The sequence below is a fragment of the Xiphophorus hellerii genome, chromosome 10 (assembly GCF_003331165.1).
Source record: "Xiphophorus hellerii strain 12219 chromosome 10, Xiphophorus_hellerii-4.1, whole genome shotgun sequence".
In the NCBI taxonomy this organism is placed as follows: Eukaryota; Metazoa; Chordata; class Actinopteri; order Cyprinodontiformes; family Poeciliidae; genus Xiphophorus; species Xiphophorus hellerii.
The window spans coordinates 25,511,741-25,526,992 of record NC_045681.1 but is presented as its reverse complement, the minus strand read 5'-3'; the positions used below and the strand labels follow the sequence as shown (position 1 = coordinate 25,526,992).

General features: G+C 40.7%; 1 protein-coding gene across 1 annotated transcript in view; it reads left to right on the top strand.

Moving 5' to 3' along the window:
* The window catches only part of myo15b (myosin XVB), an 89,838-nt gene that overhangs the window by 13,472 nt on the left and 61,114 nt on the right, over positions 1–15,252 (top strand). The window contains exons 9-14 of the mRNA XM_032573826.1: positions 2,549–2,672; positions 2,777–2,872; positions 2,960–3,091; positions 6,326–6,451; positions 6,538–6,615; positions 8,778–8,926. Coding sequence (XP_032429717.1) covers positions 2,549–2,672; positions 2,777–2,872; positions 2,960–3,091; positions 6,326–6,451; positions 6,538–6,615; positions 8,778–8,926 — 705 coding nt within the window. The remainder of the gene's footprint in view (positions 1–2,548; positions 2,673–2,776; positions 2,873–2,959; positions 3,092–6,325; positions 6,452–6,537; positions 6,616–8,777; positions 8,927–15,252) is intronic.

Genomic DNA, 15,252 nt, shown 5'->3' with positions numbered 1-15,252 from the left:
CTTGGCAGAGCAGCAGCAGGCCCAGAGTCATGTCAGTTAGTGTTCCCTTTTTTTGTTACTAAAACTTATTCTACTGTAGAAATGACAGTTCTGAGCTTGACTAATTAAGGACTTCCCTGCAAGCAATTATACATATAGTAAGGCACAAAAGAATTATTACCCCTGCCTGATTTAGACTTTAAATCATCTTAAATATTAAATCTATCCCCTTAGTTTGTTGGGCAACTTAGATGACTTCACCACCGAGACATTTCAGTTCATATGGTTCTCACTACCTTATTTATCACTAAGAAAACTGTGATCTTCTTTCTTTTGTTGTTGTTATTCTTTTGTTGGCCCATATTAGTCTTGAGACAGCCTCTGCCCCCACAACAAATGTAACAATTGATGGCAAGGAAGGTTTCCCCCAAAAAACAGCCGTGAAAATGATGATGCTGCAGATAACAGACTGATAGATCTCCAATATCTTGTTGCAGACATTAAAACGTTGAACCTTCCTCTAGAAGTAGAGTCTCCTTATTCCTTTCATGTACACAGCCTTAGTGTTAGACATCCAGATATTTATAGTGCTCCAACACCTCCACTTCCTCCCCCTAATCCCTGTGGCTGTGAAGTATATCTCTCCAGTCTTGCTCACATTCAGCCTCAGGTTGTTCAGTTCAGTCCAATCCGCAAAGTTTTCTATCAGTTAGTTACAGTGGGAAGAGTATTCACCCTACTCTCCCCATATGACTTCCCCGAGTCATCTTAGAACTTCTGTAGGCGGCATTACTCTGTGTTGTACTGGGGGTCAGTCATGTGTAAGGTGGAGAGAAAAAGACAGACAAAAAAGCATAGTGCTCTGAGAAGGCCCTGTATCGCTGACCACCATATCAGATAGAGCCCTTTCCAGAGGGACAAACTGTTCTCTGCTTGTCAGGTAGTCAGCCATCCAGGAGATCACTGAGCTCTTGATACCCATAACTCACAGTTTGTTATCCAGCAGCAGCAGCTGAATGGTGAATGGTGTTAAAAGCATTGGAGAAATCAAAGATTTCTCCTGAGACCAAATAAAACATAACTCGTTGCCACAGGTAGATAACAGCATCTTTAAGTCAGGACCTCCAGTCCTGACTTCACCTGAGTCCTGAGAAGGGCTAAGGCCAGTCTCTCCAGAACCTTCATTACATGACACATGCTACAGTATCAAGAAAAATAAGTTGTGTTCACTTAAATCTATGCAAACCAATTGCCTCAATAGGATAAATTATTGCAACATATAAAAATGACGTTACGTTGTGTGAAGTATTGCAAGTATTGCAAACCTAAAATAACTTGATGCATTCTAGTTTAGTTGTACATAAACTAAATAGCAAAGACATTTTGACGTTATAAGTTATATGCAAATAAGGTCTTTGGTCAAGGCTTTTCCACTGTAAAAAAATAATTTTTAGATGATTTCAGCATTTTATTTCTGCCTGCATCACCAAGAACATCATTATATTTGTTAACCTACTGTACATACATTAAAGACATAATGTCATCAGGGCATATTTTATTTTTCAACACTGAAATAGTTGTTCATAATTTTATCTTCAGTTTGCAAGTTTGGTTGAACAGAAATGACTCATACAAAGTTTGGTGCAATTTAGTCTTTCTGGGTGAAAGGTGTAGCATTTTGTTTGCTTTGGTGAGTATGCCACTTTTGCCACTTGACTCAGAAACATGCTCAAAAACTTAAAATTTGGATCCCTTACCAGCACAATGCAATGAGAGATGAAGCTTATAGCTCATAATCACTTGGAGGGTGGTAAAGTTTGAGATGTGTAAACGTCAAAAATAGCCTAAATTTGCCCTTTGCCCTGGCTCCCTGTACATTTTAGGACATACCTTCAAAAGACTTCCTTTCTTGACTTGAAGAGGATCTACCTTCATATCTCTACAATGTTTAAAATCTCTACAATGTCCAATCTATCTGAGCAACTGTGTATCAACTTTGCCAATGAGCCATTAAATTAATACCATTTAGTTTAATAGATTTTTTGATCACATTAAAAAAGTTACATTTCAGATGGGGGACGATTTTGGGTGAAGTTTGGTGAGTCTTTGAATATGTTTAGGATCTCAAATTTCCATTTTTGGGCAGAAAAGAGATACAATAGGCCTTTGCAGCAATAGACCTTCACTGCTTGGGCCTAATTTAAGTAAATTTAGCAGATATGCATATAAAGTTGGGTATGAAGCCCAACTGTTGCAATTTTATGTTTTTTTTTTCTCCGAAGAGTTTTTGCGGCGCTAGTGGCTCGTATTTTTTCGACAGTAGGCAGACAGGAAGGAGGGTGAGGAGAGGGGGGAAGACATGCGGCAAAGGTCGTCGGGACCGGGAGTCGAACCCTCGACGTCCGCGTCGAGGACTAAGGCCTCCAAACGTGGGGCTAACCCCCTGCGCCACCACAGCACACCCCTGCAATTTTATGTTTACTTCATGACTTCATTTTTTTGAAGTCATGAAGTAAATTGGAAATTCTGGATGGAAGCAGGCTTATACATGTTTTCCTTTCCTCTCTAGAAATGCAATTGCCAAAGCTTTGTATTCAGTTTTGTTTGACTGGTTGTTGGAGAAAATTAATGACTGGCTAAGCCCAACAGAGATGGACAGCACTGTTGGTGTTGTAGACATTTACGGCTTTGAGGTTGGTAATCAACTTTCTAACCCTGGGACCTTCAGATACATCACTGGATATGTTTTTTGGGGGGTGATGTAAGTTACATCTCTTTTATTTTGCCCTTTGTGAAGGATCTTGAAGTGAACAGCTTTGAGCAACTGTGTATCAACTTTGCCAATGAGCAGTTGCAGAATTTTCTCAACAAAACTCTACTTTCTCAGGAACAGGTAAACCAGAAAAATTAAAATCAACTACTTATAGTACTGTGTATCTCACTACTTAAACTGTACGGTGTAATTGTGTGTGTCTTGCAGGAGGAGTACAATAAAGAGCAGATTCCTTGGCATCCAGTTCAACTTGAGAACTTTCACTCCTGTCTGGAATTGATCTCCTCCAGACCAAATGGCATCCTCCGCATATTGGATGATCAAACATGCATCTCACAGGTGCGAACATCCACATACAAAGTTATTTTCTTAATTAGTCTAAGCAGCTGCGCACAAACACAGAATTATGGGACACGACATCTCTCTCTTCTGAATAGTTGGATTGCTGGTTTTTGCCACACTGTTTAGAGTTGCATATGATTGTTTGAATAGATAAACATGGCATCTTCAGACATCTTATAATGTCAGACTTGTGGAGATCCAGAATTCTTTCTTTAAGACGTTTTCAGGAGCTCAGTGAATTCCAGTGTGGAACTGGTACTGTGACAGGATGCCACCTGCCACCGGTGAAATTTCCTTGCTCCTAAATATTCCACAGTCAACTGTTAGATGCATTCTAAAAAATGGAAGTGTTTGGGAACGACAGCAACTCAGCCACAAAGTGGTAGGTCACTTAAATTGATTGAGCGGGGTCAGCAAATGGTGAAGCACATAGTGTGAAGAGGTCGCCAACTTTCTACAGAGTCAAGACTAAACCTCATGTGGCCTTCAGATTAGCTCAGGAACAGTGCACAGAGAGTTTCATGGGTTTCCATGGTGGAGCAGTTGCATCCAAGCCATACATCACCGAGTACATAACATCAGATGCAGTGGTGTAAAGCATATCACCACTGGACTCTCGAGCAGTGGAGGCGTGTTCTCTGGAGTAAAGAATCGCGCTTCTCCATCTGGCCATCTGATGGACGAGTCTGGGTTTGGCAGTAGCCAGGAGACTGGTACTTGTCTGACTGCATTCTGCCAAATGTAAAGCTTGGTAGAGGGGGGATTATGGTGTGGACTTGTTTTCCAGGAGCTGGGAGGACAGACAAGGTAAATTCTGGGACCACCAATTGGGAGCATCCATGCAAAGGATGCACAACTTAGACTTCTGATTCATCCTCTCTGTCTGGCCATCAGTCTGAGGATGAAAACCTGAAGAGAGACTGATGTCAATGCTGAGAAGAGTGCAAAACTCTCCCCAAAAGTGGGAGATGAATTGTGGTCCTCTATTAGATAAGATGTTAGGGGAACCCAAAGAAGTCTGAACAGTTCTCGGGCCATCACATCAGCGAGATCAGGGGCTGAAGGCAACCTGCGAGGAACGGGATCTTGGAGAACCTATCAACCACAGTAAGAATTACAGTGTTACCTTGAGATGGAGGTGGCCAGTGACAAAATCCATTAAGACGGCCAATGTGGAGTCGGTAGAGATCTCAGCAGACCTGCTTGAGGGTGTCGAGAGCACTATACTCTGGAACAGGTGGCATATGCTGACACAAACTAATGTGTGTCCTTTCTCAGCGTAGGCCACTAGAATCATGACTGAACCACTGTCAAAGTCTTGGTAATACCTGGGCGACAGAACAGTTGAGAACCATGACAAAACTGAAGGACCATCAACACCATATCTTCAGGAACAAACAGAAGGGACCAAAGACCGTTATTTGCCAGTCGAGAAGTCGCAAAGAAGGGTTGCGCCACACTCATGAAAAGAGACCGCCTCTAAATGCAAACTGGATTCAGCCGCTTTGAAGGCCAGAATATCCTGGTCGATCAGTTGGTCTGTGGCCATGGCGAGGTATTCCACATCTAAATGCACAAAAGCAACCTTTGCTCTGAGGCGGTAATCCTAGTCTAAGAAGGAAAGAAAGAAACAAAAGCAGAGAGGTTTTTGTGCTACCGTAAATAATGCACCAGGGGCTTTTACCCCCTCACACGATGGCATGTTGAGCAGGACTGGGGTCAGTCCTCCCCGCTTCACGCTGTGTATCAGAAAGACATTCTGTTTAAAACCAGAGGTAATTACAACATTCCAAATCTATTTAAACTTCTCTAGGTATAGTATATGCTAGATACTGTATATTATTCTTGATTATCTAACACTTATTGTTTTTTCATACTTTAATTGTATTCCTTTTAAAACTCGTAGGTCAGAAGGAGTTTACTAAAACAAAGTGTCACAAAGATGGAACTAACAGATGTCAAAGGAATGTTTATTTTGGGGGGTGGAATGTTTGTTTTGGGGGCGGGCATATCCAGTCACCGGAAATTAAAAGCAATCAATAATTAGGGTCATAAATCAGTCCACCGATTAAATTCATAAGCTCATAAGGGTGTCTACATATCTCTCTCTGAAGAGCATTCAAACTGTAGTGCCTGGAAGCCAAGAAAATCTGATCCGCTTCAGCAAGGGAACGATAATTTTTTGTCCGGATCAGTGGAGAGATGACCAGCGCGGTGCGAACAGGTGGAGGAAGCTGGTGGAGAAATACATACATAAAAAGGAAGTTAACATCTCCCGAGCCAAGTAATGCCAGCATGTTCTCCATCAGCTCGGAGGGCTTGCGATCCCCCAAGTCAGTGGTCCCCAACCTTTTTAGTACCACGTACCGAGAGACGACCGACACATTCTGCTGCTTGTGGGCTCAATGTTGGCGCACAAGATGTAAACGACAGAATCCGGTTAAAGGATTTTCAAAATCAAAGATCCTCCAGACTCAACACATAAAACGGAAGTATTTAATTATTTCTTGCGCGGCCCAGTACCAATTGGTCCACGGACCGTACCAGTCCGCGGCCTGGGGGTTGGGGACCACTGCCCCAAGCCATTCAGAGAGAGCAAACGATTGGCCCGCTCCGCGTCTGACAGTTGGTAGAGCCGAAGCAGATTCTCTTTGAGCGCGCTGTATTTGTTAGCGGTTGGTGGGTTCCTCAGCAGATCCATCAGACAGCGGGTGGAAACGGAATCCAACACAGCAACTACATGGAAGTACTTGGTCTCATCTGTGGTTTTCCCATGGAGATGGAACTGGGCTTCCACATGCTGGAACCATCTTTCTGGATTGTGCTACCAGAACTCTGGAAACTTGATAACTGCAGCAAAAACAGTTTTATATATATATATGTGTGTGTGTGTGTGTGTGTGTGTGTGTGTGGGTGGGTGTGTGTGTGTGTGTGCGGGGGCGTGTGAGGTTGTGTGTGTGTATTGTGAATGATCCTAAAAAAAGTTGATGAAGCTATGACATTGTTATCTGGGTATGTAAATGTTTAAAAACAAATTAATTTTAAAAGTCATCTCTCATTGTTCTGGTATTTAACTCATAAATAATTTTTGTAATCCTAACAAACCAAAACATTTTTTCAGAATTAATGCCAGGCACTGAGGAAAAGCAATTTGTGTGTGTGCATGTGGGTGTGTGTATATAAATAAAAATATAGCTTTAACTTAGGTGAAACTTCTTTTGGGTTTTATAGGCTACTGACCACACCTTCCTTCAGAAATGCCATTACCACCATGCAACCAACCCCTTCTATACCAAACCAAAGAACCCAATACCAGTCTTCACTATTCATCACTATGCAGGACCTGTCACATATCAGGTATTGTATTCACCACTTTTGATGTTAAACAACTAATTTGTACTTGTAGAAGACTGGAACAAAGAACTGCCACCATCTTTTGGCAGGTCCATAATTTCCTCAATAAGAATCAAGACCAGTTCAGGACAGAAATTGTGGAGCTTTTTGCAAGAAGCCGGATAAAGGTGAACCAACTAACACATTATTCATAATACTCATAATATTCCTCATAAAGATATGGTAATTGTCATATCTGGGGTGGTTTGAGTTTTGCTTTGGGTTCTGTCATTTTTTTGTGTGTGTTCCTTACTTTTTTCTATTAGTTCTGCCTCATTTCCATTTTCACTTCAGTTCTTCTTTACTGAGTCTAGTTTATTTCTCGTCTACTTGTTCTATGTAGTGATGGGCCATCTGAAGCCAGGCTTCGAGGCGTGTACCGAGTAAAAAGGAGGCGTGTCAGATGACGCCCTGCGACTGGTAACAAACAGTAGCTATATTTTGATGAATGCTATCATCAAAATCGTTGAACATGAACTATAAAAGGTTCCTTTTCATTTCGGTCACTGCTGAAGACAAATACTCCTCTGATGCGCGATCAAATACAACAACCCATGCCATGAAGCAGCACGGCTCATCACGCTTCTATTTTGAAAACCGACACGCAAAATGAAGCAGTCACGTGACCCATGCAATGCGAGACATCTTTGGTGCCATTCACGTGGTTTTCAGCAAGATGACATTCATCGAAGCAGGGCTTCATCTGACACGCCTCCTTTTTCCTCGGTACACGCCTGGCTTCAGATTGCCCATCACTATTAGCAGTCATAGTTTTGGAGTGTGTGAGGAAACTGGAGTTATCCAGCAAAAATCAGGAAAGGCTTGTAGAGAACAGAGGCTCTAGAGCAGGGGTCTCAAACTCGCGGCCCGCGGGCCAACTGCGGCCCTCGGGACGATAGTTTGTGGCCCCCGCCTTAATATGAAAGTTTAATATTAGTGCAGCCCGCGAGTTTGATATAATTGGCACTTTTCAGTGTTGTGTGCGGAGCTGAACGAACTTACCAATCACGGTGGAGTATATTGCTCTCGGGGGCGGGACATCGGCCGGGCCTATTTGCATTTTCTATTTGTCATTATTTGCATGCGGTACATGCGCAATTTCCGCGGTCGCTCCCGCTTCACGTGCTTCAGCATCCAGTCTAGACCCGGAAGTCGCTGATCAGTGTAACGTAATTAAGGTTAGGTGCTGTAACGCTTGGGTTGTGTTTAAGGGAGGAGAGGAGGCAGCAGATTGGTCAGGACGGTCAAAAACTCACAACCACACTGGTACTGGGAATTCCACAGTGTTGTCCTTTAATAAATACACTCTTCACCAACCTTACAAAGCCCGGTTGAACGGCTGCTATATTATCAGACATGAAAATTGAGCAGCGTCCAAACAACCCGTAACATTACTAAAAAGTTAGGGAGCTAACATGTCCGTCTAGCACGTTTCTCCCACGCTCTCTACAGAGAAGCCGTGGCGCATACTTCTGACATCATTATCAATACTAGAGTATCTTAAAGAGACACTACATAATTACGGCTGTTACAGCGCCTGACTACGGCCAAATATGGTAATAGGCAATCAGAAAGGTTCGGCTGAGGAGACCGTGTGTGTGAATGCGGCCCAGCCTCACCCAGACTCTACATCCAGCGGCCCCCGGGTAAATTGAGTTTGAGACCCCTGCTCTAGAGGCTTGATGCAGAAGCACTCCAGGATGGTATGGTAATGAGGAACCTTACCATTAAATAAGAGTCTTCACCATTGCACCACCCTGCAGACATACAGTATACCATGTTTCTAAGAGATGTGTGCCAACTTTAACTTCTTTAATTGGATTAAAATACCATTATAACCATAGGTATTTTAGGACTTTTTTTACTTATAATGACATCAGACTCACATAGTGCTTTCAAACCTCAAATGATTCTCAAAAACACTCCAGAATCAGTAATTCCCATTCATGCACACTTTCACACTCTGATGACTTGCAAGATACTGGATGGTTGCTACAACTTGCCTCTGGCTGCCTGATAGAAGAGCGGCTGCTATTTCATGCCATCGTCCCTTCTGACCAACACCAGCAGGCAATGTGGGTGAAGTGCCTTGCCCAAGGACACAAAACACAGGTGGATGAAGTGGGTATCAAAGCAGCAATCTTCAGATTGCTGGGTGAACCTCTACCATCACACCAACAATATATTAAAAATTTCTTCTAAGATAACAGCTTTTAGGTGCATATAAATAGTTTATGGTCATGGGTGATGTTCCAGATAACCACATTGTTTTTTTTTCATGTTCATTTAGATGATTTCTGAATTGTTCCAGAAGCTTCAAGATAGGTACATCCAACAAAGGGAACTGGGTTGGAAGATGAAGCATCTTCGTCAGCCACCCCCAACTGCTGCTTCACACTTCCTGCAGTCCCTCACTGAACTCACCACCCGTATGGAAAGGTAGAAATCACTTTAAATCAGTTCATTTATACTGTCCTTATGCCAAATAAAGTAATCTCAGGGCACAATACAGAGAAAAGAAAGCTTATAATTCAAATTCAGTTTGGAGTTTTATTGAAGTATCTGGTTCAGGTTAAAGTCCACCATACCAATTCCATCTGTTCCATTTTGAACTTTTAAACCCTGAATCAGTAAATAAATTAGCAATCTTGCCAGTTCATGGAAAACAAATAAACAAAAAGGAAAGTAATCAAAAGACATCTATCAAACATTTACTTCTACTCAGGATAAATATTATTTTTGGTCTCCCCCTGTCTAACATGTTTTTGAACCACTAAAAAGTGTATTTGGGCTGTAGTTCATGTTATAGACTTATTTACATTAATCTCACTTAATTCTTTTGGTTTAGTGATGACAACTTACTTTTTTGTGTTCAATTATCTTAAAAGTTACAAATCTTTAACTTTTTACTTTTAAGGAACTTTTTACTTTGACTTGACTTGAAACAATTGAGTTCAATGCCAATTTCGTATCCTACATCTGACCAACTCAATTTATTATGCTCATCTAACTCAATATATTATGATCATCCAACAAAATTCTTTGTTTATCCAACTCAATTTACAAATTTTTTATGACTTAATTTATTAAGTGTGTTTACCATGACAACTTTGCCACTTTTACTCAAATAATTTTTTTCCTAATGAATAATTAAAAACTCTGACTAAATTCTACAGAAAGTCAGCTCAAACTTTTAAGTCGTTCCAAACTAAAAAACTAAAATATCTAAAATTACATTACCACTCACACTGTACTTAAAATAGAGCTAGAATTTAAATGTATGTTTTAACTTATTTTAGTTTTTCAAAGATCCTGTACAATGAAAAAAGAAAAGTTGAACCAACTTAATCGAATTGCTTCAATTTTAAGTAATTCAATTAAGTTTATCCAACTGAACTTATTAAGCTGGTTTAACTTAACAAATTTAAGTCAGTCTTACTCAAAGTCTTAGTTGCTTAGTTTACTTTCCCTTTGAAGGCGGACGCTTTTTTCCTCTGCTTCCCTCCCTACTCATTCTCGCCTTGCTTACTCTGTCTTTGTGCTGCTTTTTTAGAGCCTTTCTTTGCACATTATCCGAAACTACAAATAATGGATCTGGTTAACTGGTCTCTCAATGCAATTGATAACATTTTCTCAATGAGAAGACTGGGCAGAGGAGAGCCCACTTGTCCCACTGCGGGATACATACCTCTGAGTATATATCCCTCATCTAGAAAATGTATCATCTTGATTTATTTGGATTCATGATAACAGGATCTCTGCTGTTTAGAGTTGATGGACACCTGGCATATTGACAGATCTGTGATGGATTGGACTGACTAGCAAACACTCAGACTGACATGCTGTGGGACAAACTCTGGATGCTAAAACTCACTAGCGAAATGAAATGGATCATGGAGAAGTTGCTAGTTCTGGCCTGGTGGGAACAATCATGCTAATTTGGATGATTGGACTTAACAGAGATGTACTGGTTGAAACTCTAGGGCAGATGAAAATTTGAAGTCTGTCCAATCTAAAGAAAATTAGTTTATTCTGAATCTGGCTCCCTTGTGTTGGCCTTAGCTTGCTGGCTATCTCAAATCTCCTAGAGTTCATGTAAACAAACTGCTCCTTCCCATCTCCTCACCCCTCCCAAAGTATGGCTGAACTCTCAAGGACTTGCTCTTGGATAATACCACCACATCAGAGACTTTTTTGGGAGAACAGGCTGTAATAAGACATCTGCATACACATCATACATGGCGACAGACAAAACACACCCCCTGACCTCAACCTCTTTGCCACTCTTTGCATTTCCTTCTAATTCATGTAAAGCACTTTGCATTGCCTTATTGCTGAAAATGTGCTATATAAAAAAAATTACCTTACCTTACTTCAAATAAAGAAGTAAACTAATAAAAGATTTGTTTTTTAAAAGGGTGAGACAGGACAGTGGGTAATGAAAGAGGGGGAAGACATGCGGCAAATGACATCAGCCCGGAAATCGAACATGCGATGGCCCCGTCGAGGACTAAGGTCTCCTTATGTTTATTGCTGCACCATCACAGCACCCTGTTGTTTGGTACAGGATCTCTCCCTGTTGAAGCTTGCATCATGATGTCAGACTTGGAATATGAACATGGCATTTGAAATTTAATTGTTTCAAATAAAGTCAAAGTAAAATGTTAAAAGTTAAAAATGTGTAACCTTTTAAGTTAATTGAACACATGAAAGTAAGTTTTCATAACTAAAGCAAAAGAATTAAGTCAGGTTAATGTAAATAAGTCCATCAGATGAACTACAGCGCAAATACACTTTCGAGAGAGCACTCTAATAATAAGCTGGATGGTTATAATATATTGAGTTGGATAAACTTAGTAAATTGAGTTGGATAAACTTACCACTTGAAGCAATTCAATTAAGTTGGTTCAACTATTTTTGTTTTTCAGTGTGGAAGCAGCACACACAGAACATTCACAGCATAAGGTGAATGTTCATGAAATCACAAAATGCTTTACTGTACAAGTGCATACAAACAGAGCATACAATTTTAGCAATACAAACAAGTTAAAATAAGTAAGACACCATATAGCTGTGTTGGTAGATGACTTCTGTCATGGAAAAAATACTTTAACTAGAGTCTGAGTGAGAAGAAATAATAAATTTATTAAGTTTAGTCGATTATTGCAACAGTGTCTTCATAGGTCTGCTTAAAACATCTGCCAGACTTCTACTGAAGGTCTAGGGCCCCAATAAATGGTTGATTTGTAACACAGACCATAGATCTAAAACTTTAGCATTTGTTTGTTGAGAATGAAAATGCTATAACATTTTACTTAGTGTTTCAGTAGAAATGAAATATTAAATTGTAAATTTAGGATTTAATTAGGAAGCTTACTTTGTAAAAGTGTAAAGAATCATCTTGATAGTTTGATTGTTGTGTTACCATGGTTACAATATGTGCTATCTGTAATCTTTGTGTTGGAGCTGAGTTTGTTCACAAATACAACAAACTTATTGGCAAGTAATAGCCAATAATCAGTGATTGATTTTAAGCTCAGCCAATTAACCTGGGCCCCCTCTCACAGATTTGAATAAATCTATATTTAAACACTGTTAGTGATGTTGAGGTTCTTAGTATGAAGTAGTCGACTAGTTGATTCTTTACTCTGCAATGACTTTTTAAGGGCGTCGACTTGTCACAATCACGTGACAAAACTGATTTTTCCAAGACAATGAAAGCAGGTGAAATAGGTGAGTTTGTCAGACAGCTCAAATTGTATAAAAAGTAAATAATTTACCAAATAGAAACTGAAAAATTCCTCCAAGGACTACTGGGATAGGGGCGTTGCATGGCGCAGTGGTTAACACTGCAAATAGAGACTATAGACCAGGGTAGTCTGGAGTCCCGAGTCCTGTCCTTGATTTGCTTGCCCCTTGCCTCTCTCCCCCGCTCCTCTCTCCCTGCCCTCTTCCTGTCGGATTGCTGTCAAACAAAGGCAACTAGTGCCAAAAAAATTCTTAAAAGAAAAAAAAAGACTACTAGAGTAATGTGCGAAGATATAGCATGTCGGGCGTTTTTATCATCCAACTGATTAGCATCACCCTGCATGTTGAATCTTCTAACCTGGCAGGTTTACGCTCTTATAAAGATGCTGTTTGACAACATCTGGAAACAAAGTTCAAGTTGCTTTCTGAGGATCTGATGGAGGTGATCTCTGCCACCGTCTGCATGTCAGTTCATCACACAAAGTCAGAGAGCCGCTGCCGAGTCAGCAGAGCATCCTGCAGCGTGTCAGGGAGGAGGAGCAGCAGGTGGCTTTGCTCAATTCAACAGTAAACAAACAGGATTTGTTCATAATAAGTTTGGTTTGAAATGTTCCAAAACATCACAAACCAGTGGTTAGTGTAATACTTTGACTTCTAAATGTGCAGCTATCCAGCATATGCGATCATCAGTATCAGTCTGTGTTTGAAAAACAAACAAAAAAAATGTCAGACCCGACTTTGTGCAATTTTTCTGCCTTTTCTCTGCTGCTCACGAAGAAGTCCGGGATAATGATCTGTTTCTTGTATAATAGACTTAGTAAAATCTGGGATTTTTAATCAATATTTGATATGAATATAGCTGATAAAGTCTCTAAGTTGTTGTGAAGCGTTTTGACTTGTGTCACTATGACGTCACCGCGACTAGTCGGCGTTGACTTGACTTTTATTATGTTGTAGTCGACCTTAAAAAATATAGTCACTCAATCACCGGTAAGAAGGGGGAGCCTGAATCAGATTCTGCCTATGGCCCCATATTATCTTGGGCCAGCACTGCATGAAGAGCTTGAGCCACCCCGCTGTGCATTTCCCTGCTGGATATGAGAGAGCAATTGGAAGATTTAATTTATTTAATTCACTAGCAGGGACAAACCTGCTGGTGATAAGTGTTTCTGTTTCCTGACTGTTCAGTTTGTAATAAGCACGGCAGAGGCTTCACTCAAATAACTCAAAAAAGGGCACCTGGCGCATCAAGGATAAAAGGGACAGGGGCTCAAGCCCCCTCCACCCTTGACCCTCTGCTTGTGCTTTGTTCAGTTCTTTTTTAAGTCACTCTAATTTTATTATGTTCCTTATGTCTAGTCATTCTTTAGTGTTAGATTTCCTAGTCCATAGTTTCAGACTGCCCCAGCTGAGGCTACAATCGAGTAGCTTGCCATCATAAGTGTGTGAATGTGTGTGTGAATGACGGGGTGTAGTGTGAAGTGTTTTGGGGTCCTCTGGACTTGGTAAAACAATATACAAGTACATGCCATTATTGTTAGAATACGGGTTCCTGACTTGTTCAAATGTACTGTAGGTCATCAGCCCCCAAAAGATGTCTCCCATGCAGAGCAAAAATCAAAGTTTTCATAATAAAACCATACATTTTGGTGGCTGTAAACCGAAGACATCCCTGGTGTTTGGGCTGAGCAGCATGTTGAAGCGTCCTATTGTACTGCCAGAGGTGTATAATATTTAAAATAGTAAAGAAACTGGTCCTCAACCGGATCACTTCGGCCCCAAACCGAGTGCCTCCCTTTGACCTCGGGATCCGTGCCAATCAGAAATTAGCTGCCTACAAGTCCTTAAGTGTTTAAAATACCTAAGCAGATGGAGTAATCACAATCAGCTTACCTGCAAGATTTCTCCTTTATTAACTGGAATTCCAACACACATATAGTGGCACAAAGTCCCTCCCTTTCCCAATTGGGGGATCGGTTTACAATTTATTGGCAAATCACAAACAGTTTTATCTCAGATTTCAAGCAGTGTCATTTGGGAGAGTCGCATTCTATTGACTTTCTAACATCAAAGAGATCGGGCTGATCACCTGTGGACTGGAAGATAATGGGCATCTGCAGTATTACCATTTGGCTGTGGGGTGTAAAAGCAGAAAACCTGTAAGAAGCCAACAAAACAACATTCTCTAAAACTTCAAGGTGGGCCAGAGATAAAACTTGAGATATAACGGTGTTGAGTAGATGGCTGAAATCCTGTGTCACGAGTTCAGACTGCTGTTTGGGGATATTGTGCCTACATGAATGATGAGTCTTTTAGCATGTGGATGTGATCTAATGGTATCCAGGATTTGTTCAGGATATCTGTATATATCACACTTTTGCTCTCTGACACCTGGTGTGTAACTCACCTTTGACCTGGAGCGTATGACATTTCTGGTGGTAGGTGGGGGGATCACACAAATAGCACAGCAGAGTGACAGCCTTGCAGTGGTCATTGGTGCCTGAGCTGGGACAATTATTACGGTGTTCATGGAATTCTCTGCATCCTGGTTCCTGTAAAGAGAAGAAATTCTGAACTCTAGTTCCTTTGAAGTAATTCAGATGTTGCAAATAATAGACAGGGTGATACAGAATGTAATTTCTGCTTTCATACAGAAAGTATTCAGACCCGTTCAAATTTTTCACTCTGTTTTATTGGAGGCATTTGCTAAAATCAAAAATGTTCATATTATTTCTTATGAATGTACACCCAGCATCCCATCTTGACAGAAAAAAACAGAAATGTAGAAATGTTTGAAAATTCATTAAAAAAAAGAAAAACTGAAATATCTCATGGTCATAAGTATTCAGTTCCTTTGCTGTGTCATTCGTATTTAACTCACATGCTGTCCATGTCTTCTGATCTTCTGACTGGTTGCAATTGAAACAAATATGAATGCAGCCAAGTATAGAGATCCTGAAAAAAAACCTCTTCCAGATTGCTCAGGACCTCAAATGGGCCAAAGGTTCACCTTTCAA